Raw genomic sequence first — 25,014 nt, forward strand, 5'->3', positions numbered from 1 at the left:
CCTGTTGATCACATGAGGTTCCAAGCATCAACTCTAAACACTTATTTACCATGCTTATTTCATAAAAAAACACCTTTACTTAAAGCTTTCACTGATCATTTAGTACCAATAAAGAAAACAAATATCAATGTAAAAGTGGGAAAAATGGATGCCAACAAGATATCAATAGCTGTACAATACTGCTTTTAACAGTGTATTTGCAATACACATTGACAAATTCGCAGATGCTGAGTTCGTATGTGACCTCTAGTGGTCATTTTATATAATTACCACCAGGGTGGAATTTTAATAAATCACAAGCCTCACAGAAAACATCCAAGATTACCAGCTACATTAAGATAAAGGATACAAAAGAAATCTTATACTAGTTTAAAGTATTTGTGGGAGGTTTTCAACTTAACTGAAAATTTTAAGCAAAACTTTAATGTGTATCAGTCCTACATTTTACCTCTGAGTCCACAAAATGCCGTTGATAGTAATAGAAACCTCTTCGACAAAGGTTGCAGTGGTTCAAAGCAGTCTTCAGGAAATATCTTCTATAAATTTGGTGCCATGTGTCTTTTATCTAGAAAAAAAAAAACAAACAGTACTTAAATATATTTATAAATTATATACTACAGAATATGACAAATTATGCTGCTCTTGGCATGATGCAATCTTCACCTTAACATTGAGAATACATTTTTGAGTCATGCAAATTAATTTGCTAGTTAAACCAGATTAAAGCACAGAGAAATATTTAATGGGTCTTATATAAACAAAAATGGATATATTTTCTTCATTTTCTCCATATTTATGTTCTAGTTCTTCAAAATTAAACACACTTAGAAAACAAGGCTGTTAAAAAAAATTAGTTGCTTAGCACTCATACAGCAGATGTGGATTACTATGCTGACCTTTAAAACTGAGAGATGATAAATGCTATATAAGAAACAGGCAACAGTTATTTATATAACTTTTCTACTGTGAATAAACACACGCATGAATATCAAAGATGTAGCTAAAGTTACTGCAGAAAAAAAATCACTGTTAAAACATCCACATCTATTACTTATTGTTTGAATTTTCATGTAGTTAAAAATTAATCTTTAATTAGATAAAAGGTCTAATTATAGTTAAGAGCCTTACACTGCAAAAAGATAAATCATTTTACAGAACGTTTTAAACCCACATTACATTCCCTCAGGGCACTCTAATAAAACTGCATTTTGCAAGTGTTTTTACAAAATTCCCCTCTCTTGGATGTAATTATGAACTGTATATACAACCACAATGAAAGCTTAGGAATGTGCAACATGTTTTTATCATATCTTGCTCATACGGGCCTTGATTCCACTGTATAACATATGAACAATAATTTTAAACAAGCCTTGTCACAATTCAGGCCTGTGCTGCTGGTGAGAAAATCTGCTCAGCAGATTCTGAGTTCAGTCTGAACTGACAGATTCCACAGTGTTGTACTGCACTTGTCTGACAGCCAACAGAAGTGTGTGAATTGCGTGCAAGCAGTCATTAGTAATCCATTTGCAAACATCTGGACTACAAACTCAGTATTTAGACACAATCCTTTGTATACTATCTAGAAAGAACATCCAAATGTTCATAGGGAGCTTCCATATGTTTTATCACAATGGCATCTTACCAGACAGGGGTCCACTGTTATTCCTCTTGCTTCAAGATTCTTTCTGACAGTTGTCACTTCATCATTTGCCAGATAAGCTGCATGTTCTTCATTGCATTTGATTAACTTCTCAAGTTCATTTTTTGTTTCATTACGAATATTCTAGGATAAGAATAATTAGTTGGAACTGATTATTATAGATTTGGAGATCATAATCACCTCCTCAATAAACAATCTATCTCCTAATAAGCCAGTGTCAAATACCTCTGACACTATTACATTTATGTGATCCAAAAGTGTATTTGTGTACAGACATCTAATACAAAGTAACTTTAAATGGCTAATTTTCTATTTTTTTTTTCCTGTTCATTATGCACAGAATTATAGGAGAGGAATGGAAGGTTAGAAAAAAAAAATCAAAGCTGTTAGCCTTCTTTCCTCTTCAGGAGTATCAGCTAGTGTGGTTCACATTCACAATAATTAATTACATGATTCTGCTGCTCTGCAAACTCCTGTTTAGTTTTGAACTGTATCTGCCCCCTGCAGTAGACATACAGCCAAAAATTTACAAGAAATTTTGTGCCATTTTATTTTGATACTAACTGGAGGAGAAAAAAATAATCAGAACAAAAACCAGACCATAGGCTTTCTGACACCAGTGAGAACTGTCAGCTTTGCTTATCAGCTAGCAAGAAGTCTTTATGGTCTTTAGCTCACCAGACTATATCTTTAAGTTGTTGTTCATTAAATTCAAGTAAGTTAGGCTGAAATGACTGTCTTTCTCCCATACCTGGCTGCACAGTTGACTGTAAAACTCCTTCCTCTGAAACAAATTACTTTCTAGTGTATTCTGTTAAATTTTACTTACTTCTTTAAAGTATGATTCAGTTTGAGAAATATCTAGAAAAAGTAACATAAAAAGCCCATCATCACTGGGCACTGAAAGGAAGGTGCTATTCAAAAGAAGCAAATTCCAAAAGAGTAAATGAGAAGAGTGGTTATGATGAAAACAGTCAATTAGAACATACAACTGTGACAACACCAGTGATAATGCTATCACATATCAATGAAATCCAAATGGAGCACAATAGAAAACTGCACAAGACTTCTGCTTAAAAGTGACTTCCACCCTGTTTTCATCAGTTTCTCTTTACTGAAAGAATAAAATCCAGGTCAATAGTATAATAGTACAGATGTAATTCAACTGAAGAAGACAGTTTACAAACCAGTATCTATCTTAAGATGAAACAAATATATAGAAATCTAGATGGTGTAATAATTAAAACTTAATTAAAAGCAAGAACAATCACAAAGTATTTAAACCTAAGAGTGTTTTTGAAATCTTAAATTCTGTGAAGAGGGTTGGTATTTTTGAAAACTGACCTAGTAACAATCAAAGTTTTCTAAATGTAAGGAACTTTTTTTTTTTCTTTCTATTTTTTACCTTTACTTTTTTTTTTTCTTTATATTCTTCCCCTGTCCCTCTTCTTTTTACCTGTTCTTTGGTGCGGCCTATCCAATACATCCACCTTTTTTTCCAGTCTGGACCCACCATATCTTCAATAACAGATTCAGCTAAAGAAAAGAAACATGATATTATCACATGAAATATATGCAAACAGCCAAATTTACAGTTCTAAAGATAGACTCGAGATGAAGAATGGATATTTTGTGCCATGAGTCAGGTATTTTTTTTAATTAATATTTTAAAATGACTGCCAATGGGCACTGGTAGATATTTCAAGGAAATATACAAGAAACGTGCCATCTCTCCACTAAGACAGCCTTCTTTACAGCTTCCACGTTCCAAGTCATGAGTTTCAAATCTTACTTGTTGCAACTTGCATCAAAATTAATTATACTTGATAACCATAATTGGACCAACCATTTTCCTAAATTTATGCAATCCTCTTATATATTTCTGTGCCATTTTTTGATTCTCTATCTCTCTATCATTTATCTACTGGTTGCCTTATTTGTTACAAAAGGAAGAACACTACTAGCTTATTCAGGCTGCATTTTGACCAGTATTTGCATCACTATCAGCGCCACTTTAAACTGTCTCTACTATCTCAGCGCAAGATTTTGTATGAGCACAACTGCAGTGATGAGAAAATTGGCCCAGATTAAAAAGAACATGACTAGAATACATCGCACAACTCACTGTCTTTGAGGCGACTTTGGAGCGTCTCTTCCATGAAGTGAATAGCTGCATCCCACTGCTGTTTATCCGATATCGACCGATCTTCTAAGGCATTGTGCTGGATCACTCGCTGCAATACAGAACATCTTTTTAGCATAAAATAAGTAATTTATTCAGGATTTAGTAAAAACAAAAACAAAACAAACAAACAAACAAAAAAACAACCAAAAAGCCAAAAAAAAAATGCAAAACCACAAAAAAGCAATATAGCAACACAGAACTAATTCTGATATCCTCTTCACTTTTTGATGTCCACAACAACAGCATTTACTGGACACACATGATTTATCCAAAAGGCAGTTTTCCAAGCACTAACAAAAATATTTTCTTGTGCCTTTAATTTGACCCTTTGGTATAGCCTAGCATAAGTAATGTTAAAAAAAAATATTAAAAAAATGCAACAGACAACATGAAGTCCCACTAGATTGTGGAATCTATAAAAATGGCAATAAAATTTTGTTGTTTTATGTGGCTATACTTAACAGAGCAAATAAGCTAATACTGTAATACTGAACAATTCTCACATTTAAAGAATACAAAAGTACTGAACATGCAACTTAAGTCAAATGATTTCAACAGCACTTAGCAATAGTATGAAAAACCCACTACATTATACCAGACTATCCTCTGCTCTCTCATTCCATTTATGTCGCTTAATACTTTCTTCTTTGACAGCTTGTTTCAGTTTATCAAAGATATCATCATGCTCTTTTCCTTTGGGTTCTGTCATGAAACGGGAAAATTCTTCTTGCAATGTCTCCCATGCAACCTAGAAAGTCAGAAGACAACACCTACTGAAGCAGACCACTATACCATGCACCAACCTGTGAAGGAACATTTACTATAGTTCCTACAACAATTTGCATACATTCTGAAAGCAAAGTACAATCATAAGTCACTGACTTTTCCTTTGCTGTCTTATCCATTACTACAACGTCAACACTGAAGTTTACTTCATTATGTTGCAAGTTGAATTCTGTTAAACTTGCATACACCTATAAAATATGAACATACCTAGTTCAAAGGAGCTGTTTAAGCTTTTTTTTCTTCTGTTTTAACAGAGAAATTTGTCAGAAGAACAAAATATGATGTTCATGCTGTACGTTCTTCTTGACATCACGACTGTGCTAGCCTTCTCTGACATGTAAGCTGGTAAGAACTGCAAATAGACTTTCAAACCATCAGTTTACTTCTCTGGACCTACGCTTGCATTTTAACAAACTTTACACAGATATATATTTTTTAATTTTAAATAAAAGGCATTGTAAAAAGGAAAATGAAGCACAGCTTTATTTACAGAGCTGAAATATCTTAATCCACTTAAATTCTAACCTCTACTGCTTTATTAGGCAGTTGCTTGTCAGTCCACTGCTTCAGTTTGATGTCCACAGTTGTGTTAAATGTCCCTGAGTTCATGGTCTGTGCTGCTGGAAGGTAGATATTCTCAATCACGTGTGTAGATACCCTCTCCCATAATGTCTTCTGAAGAATCTCTTCCCTAAAATAGAAAGTTATAATATCTATAATGGCTTCCAAAACAAAACCGTCTAAATGGTGTGCATTCAATTTTGCAGAAACATTGACAAAGGACTACAGACCACAGGAAATACTCCTTAACGCCAGTGCACAACTTCAACCCAAACCCAGCTGGAATTACGGACGGAGCTACACAATGTTTTTGGTAGAAAAGACAGCTTCAGAAGTTCACTTCAACAAGACTTTTGGCTCCTACTGCACAATAAGGGTTTCTTGCACATTTTAACTCTAACAGTATAACCATGCAAACTGTGTGTGTCCATATGCATGGCAGGTGGGGGAATGTTAACGGGTCAGACCGTAAAGTATTGAAATGATTTGACTTAGAAGTCCACACTCCCATAACAAAGCACGTGGGGTTTGTTTCTGTTGTATTCTGAACTTTTTTTTTGGGGGTGGGGAGGGGACATGCCAACAAACATCCCAGATTTGATAAATAATGAATCAAGTTGAGAAGTTCAACCTACCCAATCCACAACACAAAATGAACTTTAGCACCTATTACATAGAAAATAGCAGCAAATACCAAAATGGCAAAACTGCATTATATTTGGACTAGAAGAGGAATCCAGACTAATACAGTACTTACACCACTCTTCTCTGATCATAATTGCATGCCTGGACTTATTTAATGACATTAAGTGCCAGACATATTACCTTGGTTATTAATCAATAACCAAGTGCCAGTTCAATTCAGGTCACTGAAGGCAAAGGCATTAAAGGAAACTTTGTAATTGCCTGTTATGAAACAGGCTGTCAAAGTAATCCTTTTCATTGGCCATGCTCCTCTAAGACTGCATGTAGAGTGACTTTACTATGAAGTGATGCTACACTTAAAATACTTAGGGTAAGTTCTCTCTTTCTCATACCTAAGTGTGCCTTACAGAGAAGTAGGGTAGCATAGAAAGGTGGTACTTTGTTTTGTCTACCAAGGAGACAGCTGTTTTTACAGACAAGAATTATATCATCTTTCAACTTAGAAGTCTCCAATTCACAGGGACACAAATCATTTCTTCCCCTCGACAAGGCGCTATGTATTATTTTGACATGCACGCTGGTAAGCCCAAAACAGGAAGCTAAACGGAATTATTGACTTCAAATGAGCATCTTCAACATGACCATTCCCTTTCATCTCAATAGATCTTTCAAGAGAATCATAAAAATATCTATTGTTAATTATACTGTATATTGAAACAACAAAACAAAGCATTAACTGGCATTATATAATTTTTGTCAATGGATTCTACAGGTATTTGTGAATCTGGACACTTCTACACCGAGAAAAGAAATAATAATACATTGTCCTAAGAAAAACAGTTTCCTAACTATATCAGATAATTTTATTAGTAAACCCTTTATATTTTAACAGTAAATTCTGTTAGTCAACCAAAAAGCAGAAAAGCTATCATACCAGTGCTTTGGTGTAACCTGAGTCAAACTTATGACTTCATCAAGAATCTCATTCTTCGCCTTTTCAAATAGTTCATTCTATGCAAAAGGAAAAACAGGAAATACGATTTTATTTTAAGTACAGTTTGACCACATTTTTATGTAAAGAGTAACAAAAAACTTTTTCTTTGGGCCTTTAAGCCTAAAATGGTACCTTCTGATCATGTTCTGGACAATGTATGTGCTTGTCATAAGCTACCCTGGTTTACCATGCATCTTCCCACCCATCTCTTGCATGCCTCTGGCCAGGCATGGCATTTGAATATTCAGGGTCTCTATAAAAGAATTAGAGAATGGGATCATAATTGTTTTGTTACTCTGTCTGTTGGAAAGAGCACGGAATGTAACGTCTCTTTGTCAGTTCTATTAATCATGATCACAAAGAAACAGATGTACTCCTGTGGGCAGTTTAGGTCAATTAACTGTATACTAGATAAGTGAAGGACTTGTTAAGCATTAAATTACTACAACTTTGAAGTGTGCTATGGGAGAACTCACTGTTTCCTTCCCCTAGAATATTTTACACTGTCCTTACATTTTAAAGTGTTGGTAATTTATGCTAATTTTAAGAAACCTTTACAAATGAGATTAAAGGGCATGAATTTTATCCCCCAGTCTTCAAAGCACTTTGTAGCAAACAAATTAAACCAGCAGTGTAATTTACCCTGTCAAGCTCTCGCAACCGGGGGTAGTTGTTCTTCCATTCAGTCTCAAGATTGAAACGTGTGGCTGCAAAGAGAAATCAGAAAACAGGCCTTAACTTTTTAAATTGTCTACAGGCACTTCATGACTATTTTAAAAGTTTAGAAGTTACTAAAATTGCAACAAATATTGCTTATGACAAACCTTCCAAATACTTCAAGAGCATCTATAAATGAATGATTTTTTTTCACCATCTGTGCTCATACATTGTGTCTACATATTGCAGGATTTACACATCACAAAGTGGAAAGGGTATCAAGAGTCCCATTCAACTTACAACTCTGCACTGACCCTGTGCAGATGTGACTGATCAGATGGTATCTGTACTTAGAATGCTATTTCAAACAACATTTGAAGGTAGCGAAAGAATTGTGCTTTGCCCCCAGAAACCTTCAATTTGTTTTCTTCATAATTATTGACTCCTCCGGGTTTTATAGCAAGTCCTTTACAGCATGAATTATTTTTATTGTGCTTTTGTAAATATTAAATGAAGCAGTTATCATTTCATGAGAAGTTGTCATCATACAAAACAATTGTCCAAGCACAACGGCAAAACACCATTATGTGCTTGTGGAAGAACAGTTGTAACAAGTTGCTATTTCACTTTGTCTTTTGAAGTCGATGTTTACCTTTAAAAGCATCTGCTTGCTGCTCCACAGACTCTCTCACCATTTTCCAAAAGCAGTCTGACACAGCAAGACTTAAGTTCTTTGTTGTTACCTGGTGTGCTTTCAGCATAGATGTCCTGTAAAGACAGACAGCTATAGGAAACTATTCCATGCACACCCATGCTTCCTGGACCCCATTTTCTCTTCACAAGAAGAAAGCTTTGCTTTTTTCTCTCATCCTCTCTCTCATCTCTTTCTTTCTGCTCACTGACAGTGAGTATTAGGTAACAAGACTAGCTTTGTCACCTCAACAAGGTGCTTAATTTAAGCAGAATTCATCTCAAATAGCACTTCTGCACTGCAATCTTCGTAACATGTTCGACAAGAAAAACTAATGCTAGCATCTACCAGCACAGGCCCATTTTAGTAAAAGGAATAAATTTCAACATACTTCAACAACTTGGAATTTTGAAAAAATTCCTCTTCATACTCTTTAATAGATTCAATGCTTTCACTGCTGTTTCCTGGAGAAAGAAAAGAGTGCTGCAACAGTTCTATTTAGACAGTTTTCTCTGCTATTAAAGAGAAAATAAGCAGAGCCAGAGCTCTCTTTACCTTTTCCAGTAACAACTGCAAAATAACCCAAAGCTTTCATTGGGAAGAGTTTGCCTTCAATTATCTGCTGGATCTATGAAGATAAAGGATAAAAACACATGGTGAATTTTGCATAGAGATATTCTTTCCTTCAGTGCAGTTTTACAGCCAGCTGCATATGTATGTAAGCATAGATTACTCTAAGAAGCAGTTTGTCAAGGGACTGTAAGTTCTACTGATATTTAAAAGAAAAAAAAATAAAATAAGGCGGCATAAAACAAATAAGGCATAACATCACAAATCATGAAATAAAGTGAAAAAGACCATCTGAGAATACCCTAAAGCCTTCTCAGCAGGTTCCACTTCCTGAGGTCACTTACATGAAAGTAATCACTACAAAAGCATGCTGTAGCAAAGCTGTAACTTGACTAAAATCATGTCACTGACCACCAAAAGCAAAGCCTAAGAGAGATTAAAACAGAAACCACTCCAAAAAAATCATATCGAATAGAGAAATAAGCACTCAAAAACTTCCAAGAAAGATAACAGAGGTCCAATATTTTTGACAGTCTCAAACATTTTTCTGTGTGTGACTTTAGCCATCATAATATGAAAAAAAAAAAAAAAAAAAAGGTTTCAACTCACCCTGCTTGGGCTAGCCACATTTTTCTCAGCAAGATCAACTTTAGTCAGCACAAAAATCGTCCTTTTTCCTTGGGGATCCATTTGGCTGACTAGGTCTGTGACAATACTGCGTTCTGCATCCACTGATCCATCTAAAACAAACAGTTGTATTTTAGGGACTATATAAGGTGACTCACAGTACTGAAGATATGGTAGACATCAAATAAGTTTCACATTACAACTGTAAAACAGTAAAATTACACATGTATTTAACTTTTGGTTACACACACTGAAAACTTGCTTTGTTCCCAGTATCATAAAAATTTCACTTAATTGTACTAGTATAAGTTCCCACCAAAACTAAAGGTTACACTATTTGCCAGCTTGTTCAAAGATTAATCTCTTTCACCATCTGCTACCTCCAAAAGCACTTTTGTAGAAATCTTGGATTTGATTACTATCACCGTTTTCTTTTTAATGATAAAAATCTTATCAAAGCTTCTGCCGTCACAGACAGAAAAGATGCCTGAATTTACAGAGAGCCATTTCATAACATGCTGCTTTGTACACTGCATAAATTCCTTGCATGGAAATAAATATATAAAATCAGGAATTTTCCAAAAGGAACGTAAGAATTAGAATTAAAAAAACAAACAAACAAAACAAAAAATTGACACTTCGATATCCATCTAGATTCTTGTTACCTTGAATACAAAGGATGATGGCATTAGGATTCTGCATGTAGGCCTTGCTGATGCTGAAGATAGTTTCCTTTGTATCCGGAGCCATACCTGATGTCACAGTCTTTTATACAGAGATATACATTTAAAGGAAAGAAGAAAACGGAAAGATATAAAAAAGGAAAAAACAAACATTAAAACAGTTAATGTTCTCAGTAATAACATTACTTGCAGATCTTAAAGATTTTTTTTAAAAACTACATACTTACACTAATGACTCCAGGTAAATCAACCAATACCATTCTCTGCAAACCAGGACCTTTCACACTTAAGGATATAGTCTGTGAAGTAAAATAGAAATGAAGTATTTATACATACACAGAGCTACTTTGTATGTTTATTGTGTGTTAAGTACATATTTACACACACTTTAAGCCAGCAAGTCTGCAATTTTAAATAGGAGGTCCAATTTTATATGCACATATTTGTGATATAAACTGATTTTAACAGTTCAAACACACTTTGTGTAGGACAAAGCATTAAGTATATACAGATTGGATTTGCTGTAGTCTGTTATTTGAAGAATACTTACAGAAGATATACATGTCAAACATTTAGTAGCAAATACCTGTACAAGCCTTACCTCAGTGCTAACAGTGCACCCTTCCTTCACACTATTTCTCATTCTGATTTCTATTTCATTTCTCAAAGCTGCAAGCTGTTTCAATAAAAAGCAAAATATCAGACATAATATCTCCCCCAACCATGACAGAATAAAAATGACAAACATAAAAAGAAACTTTACTTAGGGATTGTTCAAAATCTGTTTATAAACATGAAAAAGTATGTCTCATACGCATCTGAAAAACATGCATGTTGAATAACTAGTTTGGTAAATAGGACATTAAACTGCAGATTACCTGACGACCCTTGTATAGTCCCCAGAATGTCTCCTCCTAAATCGTTCTACCCATCTAAGTACTAGTCAAAAATCCTATTAAGAGATAATGTAACACCTAATATAATGCTTTGCCCCAGTCAACACACTTCACTCTAAAGAAACAGGGGCTAACGTAAGATACAAAATTTTCAGAGAATTAATGAAAAATCACATTAACTTCCAGTCACCTCTTTTTATACTTACATCCTCTTCCTTAGTCAGGTCAAACTCCCGAGAGCTGTCTTTGAATAAAGCCACATGGTGGGGACCTTCGCTAAGGGTTACCTGAATGGTAAAAGCCTTACTTGAGAAAGCATGGTAAAACTAACATGGAGAAACATCCAAAGTACATAACATTTATAGACTTCCCACTGCAGGCGGACATAAGTATGTAACACTTACTCAGCACAGAACTACTTATACAGTAAATACAGGAGTACTTACAGTAAGAACTACTACTACTCTGGTAGTATATACATGTAAAGATCCCATATTGGCCTGACAAAGTTTTCTCATTAACTAACAACTCACCTGCTTAGATAGAGGCCATTTTATAAATGAATGTTCACATATGCTTCAACTAATGGCTTAATTGGAGATAGTACAATACAGTAAATACTGATGAAGAGATTATGACATTTCTTACCTTAACAGGGGAACGTGTCATCATCTCCCCAGACCCTCGAGGGAATATACGGGCTTGAGCAATCATTTCTAACACACTGGTTTTTCCTGCACTTTGATCTCCAACAACTACCACCTTAAGAGAAAGTTTAAACAACCATTGTCTTTTAGAAGAACATTTCGAAAGCTTAGACAAAAGCTGACTAAATCTATGTTAATCCATACCAATGCTGGCTGTATTATGTTTGACAACAAAAACATTTGTTTCAATATAGAATTCTTGAAAAAATGCTAACTTTTACTCAAGCAAAAACTTTGAATTTTGCTTCAGACAGCACAGTACATACAGAAGCCTATGGACCTAATCTACCAGGCCATCAGGAAAAAGTGCATGATGTTCTCATGGCAGCCAGTGCGTCTCTGCTTGTGCATAGCCCTTTCAGTCAGGTGAAAGGCTCGAAATCAGTCATTTGGTATATGCTGTTTCTGCCTTGAACTGCCTTGACTTACTGTCACATCCCATCTTATCAGTTCATTATAGAAACTAACAATGCCAGAGGAGGCTGCACAAGCAGGAAGCATTCCCATCTCTCCACTACACCATCAGTCAGATGAGGTAACCTCCCCCTCTCCAACAGAAGCACTATGGTGGGGAATTAGCTGGGGCACCCTTCCCTTCTCAGCTCTCTGCTGATACACACCCTAAAAACAACTTTTTTTTTTTTTTTTAAACAAACAAAACAAAACAAAAAAAAACACAAAGCTGAGCAGGTTGGGGTACACTGAATGAGACTGTTTAAAATAAAAGGTTGAGCACAGCAGCAATATCAGACACGGTTTTATCCATAAGTCAAGGCAGACTTAACATATTGCACTGGTTACTCTCAAACTTCAACACTTAAAATGGACAATATGTATTTATGCAAAACCCCAGAGTTCCAAAAAAACAGTGTAACTCTAACCTTTCATTATAGTCCAGAATAATCTAGTGTTCTATCCAGTAAATGTAAGATTGGTCTCTAAATTAAAGAAAAAAAGACAACTGATTTTTTATTGACTTACTCGAGGTAGGTGATCTTGAGTGTTATAGCTGGCATCATAATCAGACAGGATGTCAAGTACTTCAGAATACATATCAATCAAAGATTTCTACAAAAATAAAACAAAAGCTAAAAGAACACACTCAGATAACTAACAGAACAAATATTGGATTTCGTCTGTACATAATATAAATTAATCTGTAAAAGCGTGTTTATTCTCTCCTCAAAGAATAACAGACAGAACCCTAAACTATCTATACTGCAGCACAGATTTGGTTTATGAAATACAATACCACATAAAGTCACCCCTTACCTTCTTTGGATAAACATACTACAGCTGCAGATGTATCTTGGATGAAAAAGGAAAATTAGGGCTCTTACATACAGTACAAGAGAGCAACAAGGATCAGGCTTCACGAAAGCTTCCGAGTACAAAGCTGAACTGAATTTCTTCCATTAAACAACTAGATTTAAGTTTTCAGCTTGTTGAACAGTAAGCATTAAGAAAGGTATTGAACTATCAACTTTGTTCTGTAAAAATAAAAATTTATTGTCTTCAGGTTTCCAGAGGAAAGATGAAGACCCATATCGATCAAAAGCAAAAACCATACCTTGTTAAATCTCTATGGATTTATACAGGACCATTAAAAGATGTTTCCTGACTCTGTTACTGAATTCCTACCAAATTCAATAATGCTCATTACAAAGCATGGAGGTACCAGATTATGTGTAAGAAAAATTGGAAGCATATTTACTAGCAAATATAGTGAAGCTACACAAAAAATAAAAAATATCCCACAAATTGTATTTTCCATTCAGATAAGTTATTTAGAACTGATAATTTTTCTGCTCTTCAACTGAACCCGTTTTCCAAAAGTCATATAGTTCAAAAAATCTGGTATATAAAAGCCTTCACATGTCAAAAAAAAGCACAGAAATGTTATAACAAATGTTAAAAGTTCATATATGGATTAACAGATAAAACTTAGAATATCATTACAGAAAACACATTGTATTTCTATACTAATGGTTAACATGTAAGTACCTTTAATTTCCTCTGATGAATTCCTTTGTCATCTCTTTGCAGTACCAATTTTCTTAATTCTTTGTTCTCTTTCTCTAGTCGCTCCAGCATTCGTTGGTATTTGAGCTAGAAAACAGTGGTACAAATGCAGTGTTATAATTACAGAAATAGTACAGTTTAGCAAAATTTTACCTATGAAAAACAAAAGTTAAAAATAACTATCACTTGTAATGAAACAGCACTTCAGGCAAATTCCACATTTCAGGAATCTATAGCATTGAAACAAGGAAGGTATTCTAGGACATTATGATTATGCATTTCCCCTACTCCTACACTCCCTTCTTACATTCAGTCAGCCCTGTCAAAGAAAGAACAGATTATATTAACCTGTAGTCTGGGCCAACATGGTTAACCCTGTATACTGAAGTGTGGTTTTTAATCTTCCAGTTCTTAATTTTTACCTAATACCTTAAATTTCAGACATATATTAATCTAGTAAATCCGAAACTGCTGCACACAAATAATTACTTAAGACATCAGTAACTCAGAAAGTTACCTGAGTGCGTAGAAGTTCTTCCTGAAGTTGATCAATCTTCTCTTTGTCAGAAACCTACAAAGAAAAATAATCATGGCTACTAACACATTGTTTAGTTAATCCATTGCAAGTAACCAAATCACAAATCACAAACTTCATTTCACATAAGATTGATTTTACGTGCATTTTAAAGCAACTAAGATTCTTCAATTTGCATTTAAAAATTTAACGCTGATGGAAAAGTTACATCTGCAACAGGAGAATCACATGAAAAGGTCTAAACTCCAGCGCATGCAAACTCAAAAACCCTTCAAGACTTCGTAGTAGGAAAGTGGGCTTAGGGGAAGTACAAAACTTTGTACGGTGTTCGGTTTTCTGGTCACTAGCCTAAATACAATTATGTGGTCAAACTCCCAGGATCTCTTATGCTTATGTCCTGAATTAGCATGTACTTAATAAGATACAGTCACTAAAACACCTGCTTGTTACAGAAAGGTGAGTGTTCACCATTTCTGAAACTTCCAGGGGATTTTTATTTCAGATTTGTTTTTCAGAATTATAATCCTAAACATTCATATTCAACTTCATAAAATATAGTTCTGATAGTCTTGAAAGGTAGTTTTAGATTTATTTAAATTACTTTAAAAACTGGAAAAATTAGGTTATTAGAATACAAAACATTTTGAAGTTCAAGTCATAAATGCAATACAGACATTTTTAGTTAGATACTTTTCAAATCGGTTCATCAAGAAGATGTAATAGTTGTTCAAACAAATCCATTTTTAATAACACAGACAAAAGCATGAACCGTGCAATACAAATCCATATTGTGTAAATCTTTACAAGCAACATGAAACTTAGTGGTTGACTGATGTAATTTAGAAAAAATGATCATTGAAACATCCTTTCACACTGAAAGAATGAATTAGGTAAAGCCTTAATATTTAAATAAAGCTTGTAACATTTACAACTTTACATCAGAAAGAGTGATTAACATGCAGAGGACATCTGTCATTTAGAAAACACAAATCAATTTAGTTACTATAATTTCACTCTAGTTGTTACAGATTAAAAAATAAATCTCAGTTATTCATATTGACATCATTAAGGTATTAAACCTATAATACACCGGATCACACATGCACTTTACAGGAAGCAATCAAGCTGATATTTCCATCAACATCCAATTGTTTTCTTATTCATAAGCAGCAAAGGGGAAGTATTGCAAATTAACTTCCTTTACTTTTCTGCTGGTTAGTTAAGTGATAGCAAGAGTGCATCAGAAAGGGAAGCTTAGCACACACAATTTGATGCCTACAGCTACGGCACAGTGTATGTAAATGTTTCTTTACATATACACACACCTCAAACACCTAAGAGACATTAAAGGGAAAATAATAACAGAAGGGCAAAGGGAATAGCGTAGGGTATCAGGAAAAAGCAAGAAAATAGGAAAGCCAAGGTGCACCATTTGGTGCATATTTTCAAAGCAGCTAGCATCTTCCCACTCTCTGCTCTTAAACAAGCTCTTTCTGAAAGTATTTCAGGGGCCTTGATGCATCTTTGAAGAGCATACTTACAAGTGGATTATTTCTAACCACATGAACAATGTCTTTTATGTGCAATATACTTATGTTAAACACAGTAAACAAAAATATTGCACTCAGCTACACTTTGCAAGATGTGAAGCAAAGAATTACCTAGCACTTGATGATAATTCTGTGAAGGACAATTAAGTAAGTCATGTTAAAAACATACATCATTCTAGAACTGTTTGTTATGTTTCAGCTTTTGGTTCAGGTGTCCTTTGAATGTTTAGCTGCAATTAGTATGTACAGTATTTTCAACATATAATTCTTAATCACAGAATTACAGAGTGGTTGAGATTGGAAGGGACCGCTGGAGATCACCTAGTCCAACCCCCCTGCCAAGCAGGGCCACCTGGAGCACACTGCACAGGATGGCATCCAGGATGGAATCCTTTTAGTATCTCCAGAGTAGCAAACTCCACAGCCTCTCTGGGCAACCTCTTCCAGAGCTCCGTCACCCTCACAGTAAAGTGTTTACTAATATTGCTAAGTATTTTTTAATTTGCCAATGAAAGTTAAAACTACCATAACATTCTGAAGTATTAACAGTCAGACGTGACTAATCTGGGATTTCTATTTACTTTAAAAACAATGATAAAAACTTTAGTGTTAAAATACCTCTATTTCTCTCTCTCTCTCTCTATATATATATATATATATTTAAACACATAAATTTCTGTTTAATCCAGTTCATCCACGTTTGGATATCAAGATGCCTCCTTCTTTCCGCAGTGCCACCATAAAGACTTAAAACAGAAGAAAACTGTAGGGCCATTTTTAATCATAGATTCCTGCACACAAAAATGCAGATACCTATTTACTAAGATTAGCAGAAGCTGACATTTTATTCTTTTATTACTGCTCACTTTGCACAGTGATTGCTTTCCAGCAACTTTTGTCACATGTTGTATAAAATAAATATGTGCCTCTGAAAATTCAGTACCTTCGAAACTCTATGTATTCTCTAACTAGACTATAAATAATTCTAAATTGATCATCAACAGAAGAACTGCAATGATTTGCAGTGTTATAAATGAAAATACCAATACCTATACAAAACACAGAAAGCATGCACATCACAGCTATACAAGAATAATCAATTACACTGCTAAATATTTATCAAAAGACTGACAAAAAACAATAGGAAGCAATTACATTTCTGTTCTTAATGCCCTCTCCTGATTATAAGTTGAATAATACTAAGAATTATCTCATAACTGAAGTAGATTTAACATCGAGTAGTTAAATTAAAATGGAAAATGTGCAAGTAAATCAAGCAACAGAACTTCAAAGAATGGAAATGAAACAGTAATTTTCTCTAGCAGGCAAGCAAGCAGAGCCAATTAAGTTAAAAAAAATAAACAAGGTTAGTTTATGCCCCATCAAAATAACATGCAATGACATATTTCAATGAGAGTAACAATTTCTTCTTCCTAAGATGAATTTGGATAGATGAATCTAATTTACAACCTCTTGTCAATACATTAAAGAAAACGTTTTACCACATCTTTCAACTTCCTTCAAGCAAAAAGATTAGTGTGACAAAAAGACACATTCCTTGTCATTAGGCATGTATACCAAACACCACACCTGAATGCTAAATTAAGATTTGTTTTTTTTATATGCAAGGGCAGTTAGATTTCCAACACTCAAAACCCACAAAGAAGTACCTGCCTTGGAGGACAGGATAACACTTACAGGGATAGCCCTTACAGCTATTTCACAGCTTGGGAATTGTAGAATTAGTTGCAAGAAAGTGCTAACAAGGTAGAATTTCCATCAGAAACAAATGTAATATCAAGCTCATTTTTTCCCCAATTCCCTTTACTGTGCCAATACATTTTTATATATCAAACACTATATTGCTTTTACATCTTCATATACTTCATCATAAACTTCAAGCTACTATTCTATACTCCAGTGGTCCGAATAAACAGTACACAATCTGTCAGAGGCTGAAGGAGTTACCCTTACTAAAAAAAAGAGGAAGTGAACAAATAGAGAGCATTTAGACCACTGAAGACATCTCTCCTCTTCTACTAAATACTCATTTGGAAGGGAATAAATGTGAGGATGAAAAAAAATCCCTCCAACTTTTGTAGGACACCCTTTGAGATAAAACCTAATTTCATATAATTGCATTTCCATTGTATTGTTATACAGTGTCTAGATAAACAACTGACAATGGAACACATCAGTTATATTAAATCCAGAGATAATATTAGCTAAATAAATTTCAAAAATGAAATTTGAGGAAAGTTGTGTTTTGTTTTGTTTTGTTTTGTTTTTTTAACTAAAGGAAGATTAAGTTTAGGGTGGCCAGTGGTTGCAAATCTAAAATAGAAAAATAATAATACTGGTAAAAAAGTAAAATACTTAAATTTAAAATGCTAGTATAATTTCAGAGAACTAATTGATTTAACTGATCTCCTCTGTTAAAAGGCTGCAAGTCATGAAAACTGCAGCTATGCAACTGCTTAAAAGTTTAATTCCCATTTACTGTGTTATTCTTTCTGTGGGAAGTATCTTCAAATATACAGAAGAGTAAGTACTGTATCCAGTGCTCAATTCCAAAGCTGTATGTTCAAAGATATGAGGAATTAAATATTTTGGGGGGCACTGAAGCAGACAGTAAAGAAATGTGGTTAAGAATTGTAGGCTATAACAGAATAGACTACTAAAATATCCCAAATTAGGAAGTATTTCCAATTCGCCTCAGCTCTACAACAGTGAATAGTTCATAAATGAAGTAAAGTCAAGTCACTTGTGGATGTTCAACAACCACAGTATATCAATATAAACTAGGTTTTAAGAGAGACAATAGACAAGCAATATGTTTGATGAACACATGGAGTTTTTAACAGGAGTATTTAGAAACAATTCTGCACAGGCAATTAAAGAGCTGCTGTCACTTTCAGATTTGTAATGTTATAAGCAGGAAAAAAATTTTCCCAGAGACGTATTGCCTACATATAGCTATACTCTGAAAAGATATAGCTATAGTCAGCAAGTAACATCAGAGTTAAGTAAACTGGATGTTTATTCACATACTTTCCTTAAATGCACTTTTTAATATATCAACTTTAAGGAACAGTTTTATAAGGGTAGAGAGCATTCGAAATGATACAAAATATTTGTTCTGCTTTTAACACTCTGCTTGAGTAGCAATTTGGTTAAACTGAAAGAGGACTATACACATGTACCGAAGTTGTCTATAATACTTATTTGGGCCCGTGATCTAATTAGAAGTTAGATTTTTTTTTTTTAATTTCATATGCAGGAGGCTGAAGTATTCAATTAGTGAGAACACAGTACATATTGTCCCTTAAGCCATCACCTTTCGCTTCTGCTGGTACGAGCCCGTGTTATATTGGCCAGCGGCTCTGCGTGCTTCCTCTTCGTGCTGCTGGATTTGTTGTTGTAACAGAATGAGTTCACCAAGCAGGCTCTGCCATGAGTTTATAATAAAAAGGAAAGGAAAAAATTGGGGGTGTAAGGAGAACAAATTTAAACCAAAGGGCATGACAAAGACAGATGAGAAACAGGTATGAATGGGTCAGTTCAAACAAAACGGAAATATTATCAAGATCTCCTGCTAGCTAGCTGGGACTGGATACAACTAGCACAACCATGCACCTTGCAAATCCATGAAGAACAAAATAAAAACATGTAGCTAGATTTTAAAAATATTCAATTTTAAATAAACACTTACATCGAAATAAATAAATTAATTAAAATCCAACCAACATTGCTATAAAATATTGACAAAGGTTTCAGGATTTGATCTCAACTAAATAATATCAGAATTTCTTAAGTATCAGCAATTTTTCACAACTTAACCATGCAGGTATTTAAATAGGGTGTTTTGGATACTCTACACAAAGTGGTACAGAACAGTTAATCAGCTCAACTTTGTCAGTAACGTAAGAGCTCGTTTTGTTCTTGCTCTCAGCAATGCAGACACTTTACAGAAAGATGACTTCTGCAATGTAGCCTTCAAAGTAAGAGAAGCAAAACAGTTTCTAAGGCATAAAGAATTCAATTCTGTAACAATCTGCAGTTTAGAATAATGCCATCATAATCCTCCCTGATCACTTCAAAATCTCTGCAATGCAATGCTGATTTCTTAACTATTCGGCATTTCTGTGAAGCTTAGATTTCTTCTCTTCTCCCTCCATGCCAAATATTCCTGCAACAGTAAGTTGTCTTTCAGAAAGTCTACATTGGTTCAAAGATACTATGCTACCTTCTGGAATCTTATGTACAATTTATTTCAGATAATGTAGATAAAAGAAAAAATAAATATTCAAATTAAGGACTTTAAAAAATGTTACATCTTCTAAGGAAACATTCAGTAAAATGGTGTTTCAAAAATGTACTAAAGAAGTCAAAACAAATCCTGGAATAAAACTTTGATGTAAAAAGTTCAAGACATCTGCCATCAATTTATACATTAGGTGCACGAAATACACACACAGGCATGTACACATAAGGATAAACAACACAGGAGAGAATGGATAAAAGACAAGACAATCAAATGACCAAATGTAAACATTTGTTAAATAGCAATTTGTGTAACATTTCTAGAATAGAAAAGTCTCCACATTTGTATTTTATTGAACCACTTTGAGATTTAATAAATCTCTTTACTGGAAGATGGGCAAACACATTTGAACTGTGCCAAGAAATTGAATGAAACAATTGTTCAATTTCACTTCCATAGAGCATCAGAGATACCCACACAGGTATACTTAGTATTAGAAGAACAACAACAATATTTTACCATTTCACAAGCAAGGTAATTCTTAATGTAACCTGGCATGGCTCCTTTCAAAATTATGCTATTGGTCAAGAAAATGCCAAAAAAAAACAACCTGCCACGAAGGCTTTTTAATATTTAAATGAGCACTGTAACAGAAGTTGTTTGAAGTCACCAAGTGTAACTATTTGATATAAAATTACTTTCCAGGAGGTCAGGTACATCTGACTCTTACTCTGTAGCAAAATATGAAAAATCTTTTTCAAGTGAAGTCACCCCACTAACAGAGTATTCCAGTAAAAAGGGCGAGATTGCTTCTAAGTAACACTTTCTTCTTTGTATACATGTATATCAGTCAATAACATTGTTACCTTTGTTTTCTAGTTCTTACTACATAAGTTACAAACCAAACCAAACCAAAATCAACCAAACAATGACAACAAGAAAACAAGAAGCAGCTTGAACAGCACACAGCAACACACACAACACCTAGCCTAGTATGACTTGGGATATAAATAAAACTTTTTACAACTCCCTGCCACTGTTCTCCCCTAGCCTTCAACTCTCTAAATCAGTCATTCTTATGTAAAACTAATTATTTTCTAAAATAAGAATTTCATCTAGAAAATCAATGCTGATCAATTAATGGGATTTAAACTAACAAACTGTTTACAAGCATTATCAATCATCTTATCAAAGAAAGTAGAACAACACTAGTTGACAAACTTGGTGGCACAAACTCTGGAGAGTCATCATGAGAATCTGGGTGCACAATAAATAAAAACCCAAAACAAGTGCAGTTACAGTGTCAGCAGATACTTTAAAAAAAAACAAAACACACTAGTTTACATTTGTTAAATTTGCTGTACGTCAGTTGGATACGACTATCTTTTAATTTAAAAGTTCCTCACAACTGAAGTATGTGTGCCTCATTTTCAAGAGCGACCAGAACCCATGCCTTGTTAAATTGGGAATACAACTGGGCAATGAATACAGAAGAGAAAGTTACGTAAACTTTGTCACATAATTTAGAAAGAAAACAACAACAACAACAAAAAGAAAAAAAAGAGAGAAAGCTAAAAAAAAGATTAAAACAATCCTACTCCAGGAGACAACCTGTCTGCTATACAAAGAGTACCAGAAAATGGCCCTGGAACTACATAAGCAGGAATTTGCAAGCATATAGGCATCACTTTTCCTGTCCACCATATATGTATTCTGGAAAGCTTTCTATACAAGGGAAAGAAAGTACTGCCTGATGTCTGCAACTTTGTCCGTAGTAATATTACTGCCCATACTTGTAAAGTACAAAGTTACGTCTTACTACTTTTCAAGAGCTACAGCTACTAACTTAGTTTTGTTGTTGTTGTTTTTCCTCCCCTACAAGCTGCATCAGCATGTAGTTTTGATTTTATGTACTTTTTTTTTTTTTTTTTGGATAGGAAGGAGGTTTATATGAATCATAAAGATTCTGTAATTTCCTTTATTTTTATGCTCACTTGGACATCAGCTAGCCAAGTTCCAGAGAGATAATCAGTGGACAATTTGTCCTTATGGATATACTAATCATCAACAACAACATAAAAAGAAAATGTACAGAAGAAGCATTCCAGAAGTTAGGTCACAAAGAGGTCATAATCATACTACATCATAGAACTGGAATGAATTCACAGTACAACATTATTTTCATCTGAACTGCCACATGATGGGTGGAACTGATACCCAAGTCAAGTGACACTCCTTACTAAAACCTCTTTCTCATGTAGAATTCCTGCGCTGCTGCTTCCACTTACTGAAGGTGACCCTCTGCTGGCTAGGCAAGGCACTTCAGTCATTGCCAAATCCTCCACAGCGAACCAAGGTTCTTAAGGCATGAGATCGTATCAAAGTGTCACAGGCAGAGAAAGGACTGTGTGGTTGGTTTTGAATAATACACATTGAATTATTCATTTACCTAGGTTCTAAGCTCCAAATCCAAAGTTGAGTCACATTTTGTTTATAGCCCAGATTACAAAGAATTTTTTAACTTTGGAGCTTGCTTGCCTTAATAGGAAGCTGAAACTGTTTAAGAGTTTTTTTTTTTTTTTTTCCTTTCTGTTTTGGTCTGTGTTTTGGGGGGGGAGATAGGTAAGTACTGCAAAAGAATTTTTTAAGAAGGCAATACTGCCATTTCAGTGCAAGTCTGAACTATTCCCACAGTACAAAACACACAACACAGTAAAATGTTTTACTATACTGGAGCTTTGTATAGCTATCTTCTTTCTCTGAAAGCAAATTTTCTTATTGAATCCACATGGAAACAGATTTAAATTCCATTTATTTAAATTACTGACCTAAGCACTCCAGTAATTTTAATTTTGTTTTCTTTCCAAAGAGTTGTACTTCTTGTATCAAATGAAAAGTTACCAACTAAACCACACATTAGCTGGAAAAGTAGTTTGTTCTAGACAATTTTCAATGCTCTTATGTTCTCTCTCATTCTACAGAAAGTTTTTATAGCTCTGAGGACAATCCCCAATTCTACAGAACAGAATTCCTTCAAATGACAAATCCCTGGATATTTGCCTGATCTTTCTACCACTGATCTTTCCCTAATGAAAGGCTGAAAACAGCTCATCAGCTGATTGTAAGACATACTTAATAACATAGCGTTGTATGCATCTGTACAATAACAATTTTTAAACTAGTATTGGTTGGCAGTGAAAAAGCATTGTATGAAAAAAGGCCATCTTACTCATTGTCTAGAAAATGCTATTGCTTGCCAATAAACCAAGCTACTGTGGTATGTTAGCCATTCATATCTATCTTTTTTGAAATATTATGACCAAAAATGATCACACTAATTAACAAACAATATCTTCTAAGTGGAATTTGTCATATATAATTGGAATTACAAAAAATATTATGGCAGACTAAATTTTAAAACTCAGACTGGTTTAATATGGGCTGATATTTTCTCTACTGCAACTACATTTTTCCTGGCAACATTAAAATGCAGTGGTCACTGCATATGAAAAAACAGAATAATAAGTATTAGTGATAATACTAGCACTCAGTAAAAATCTCAATTAATTTACTTACTGATGACAATAAATTAAGATGACCATTTCTTCACAAATCCATAGTTAAGGGATGTTTTTTGTTTTGTTTTAAACAGTGAAACCTGTGCTAAGCAATCATTGAAGAGAAAATAATTTTCTACGTATGGACAGTTTATTGACAAGGAGGAAACAAAACCTAAATTTATTTCTTATGCAGAAATCTGTCAATGTTGCAAAGGGGAAAAGGATGTGAGCTTTGTACAGGTTTCATTGCATTTCATATTGCCATGCAGAATGAATGTAGAACGTATACATGCCTGCATATACAGAAATGTCTTTCTTGTAAAACTCTATTTCCAGTTCAGTAAACAATTTTTCAGTTGCAAAAATAAATATTTAACAATTTACAAATTCCCCGATACGTACCATTTTCATTCCTTTTTTTTTTTTTTTAATTAAAAAAATATACAAAGGAAAAATGAAAAGCCTTTACAGAATGAGCAACATTACCATCAAGGATTTAAACAGAAATAACATCTAGTATTCATTAAAGCAAAAGATTAAATTTTAACTTCTTTACTTCAATGAAAAAATGCTAACACTTTTAGTTATTTAAATACAGTAGCATTTTCTTTCCATGAAAATACTGTAATATTTTTCTTCCAGGAAATCTTAACAAAAAATGTGATTATACACTTTTTAATTAAATTAAAAAAAAAAGACTTCTTTTACAAATAGAAATTCTTTATTACAGCAGAGATCCTTCAGTAAGAATCACAACTGTGAACGTGGCAACAGAAATGAAGTTGCAAGCAGAAAAAAAATGAAAATAACTGTAGAAGCCTACAGCAACTTCAGTAATAAGCTAACAGTTTAAATACTACTGAGAGTGTGTCCTGAGAAATTCCAAATGCACACAAAATACCTCAAATGACCTTCTTTGAAAACAAGTTTCTGAAGAATGTAATACTTAAAGATTTTTATGACTGCCTACACTTTTCCTTACACCAAAATGTGTTTAGCACTGTACTGTTTATATATTAAAAGCACCAATGCATTCTCTTCAAAGATAAATTCTACTAAGCTGCTTCAAACAAATATCTACAACTAGCTGCTAAAGCACTTAAAAAAAAAAACACTACCTGTTAAGAAATTTGTATTTGCTTGAGAGTAATTACCTTCTTGTACTGTTTGTCATTGTCATATCCCTGGTCTGTAGCTCTGAATGCTGTTTCTCCAGGAGAACCTAGGACACAATTAGAGAAATTCATTACAACATGCAAAACACTCTTAAAAAATTTAAAACTACATCTAATCAATGTAAAATAAACCTACATATTACTATTACCCTATGTATTATTAAATCAATAACCTTGCTATCAACCCAAAAATATTCACCACAAGTAACTGAAAACAAAACTCAGTTTAAAACTCATTTGAAAACT

General features: G+C 34.0%; 1 protein-coding gene across 4 annotated transcripts in view; it reads right to left on the bottom strand.

Moving 5' to 3' along the window:
• OPA1 (OPA1 mitochondrial dynamin like GTPase) overlaps window positions 1-25,014 on the bottom strand; it is a 52,696-nt gene that overhangs the window by 20,739 nt on the left and 6,943 nt on the right. For 2 of the 4 annotated variants that reach the window (XM_084292248.1, XM_084292247.1), the window contains 22 exons: window positions 24,748-24,815; window positions 19,107-19,217; window positions 14,202-14,255; window positions 13,667-13,771; window positions 12,644-12,730; window positions 11,604-11,717; window positions 11,162-11,242; window positions 10,661-10,735; window positions 10,287-10,358; window positions 10,042-10,141; window positions 9,359-9,489; window positions 8,735-8,807; window positions 8,571-8,643; window positions 8,141-8,256; window positions 7,474-7,538; window positions 6,772-6,848; window positions 5,157-5,322; window positions 4,441-4,593; window positions 3,786-3,894; window positions 3,117-3,196; window positions 1,643-1,783; window positions 449-565 (listed from right to left, as the gene is read on the bottom strand). In XM_084292248.1, coding sequence (XP_084148374.1) covers window positions 449-565; window positions 1,643-1,783; window positions 3,117-3,196; window positions 3,786-3,894; window positions 4,441-4,593; window positions 5,157-5,322; window positions 6,772-6,848; window positions 7,474-7,538; window positions 8,141-8,256; window positions 8,571-8,643; window positions 8,735-8,807; window positions 9,359-9,489; window positions 10,042-10,141; window positions 10,287-10,358; window positions 10,661-10,735; window positions 11,162-11,242; window positions 11,604-11,717; window positions 12,644-12,730; window positions 13,667-13,771; window positions 14,202-14,255; window positions 19,107-19,217; window positions 24,748-24,815 — 2,168 coding nt within the window. The remainder of the gene's footprint in view (window positions 1-448; window positions 566-1,642; window positions 1,784-3,116; window positions 3,197-3,785; window positions 3,895-4,440; window positions 4,594-5,156; window positions 5,323-6,771; window positions 6,849-7,473; window positions 7,539-8,140; window positions 8,257-8,570; window positions 8,644-8,734; window positions 8,808-9,358; window positions 9,490-10,041; window positions 10,142-10,286; window positions 10,359-10,660; window positions 10,736-11,161; window positions 11,243-11,603; window positions 11,718-12,643; window positions 12,731-13,666; window positions 13,772-14,201; window positions 14,256-19,106; window positions 19,218-24,747; window positions 24,816-25,014) is intronic. The other 2 variants (XM_084292250.1, XM_084292249.1) reach the window with 1 other exon arrangement.

The sequence above is a fragment of the Netta rufina genome, assembly GCF_964035555.1.
Source record: "Netta rufina genome assembly, chromosome: 9".
Classification (NCBI taxonomy): domain Eukaryota; kingdom Metazoa; phylum Chordata; class Aves; order Anseriformes; family Anatidae; genus Netta; species Netta rufina.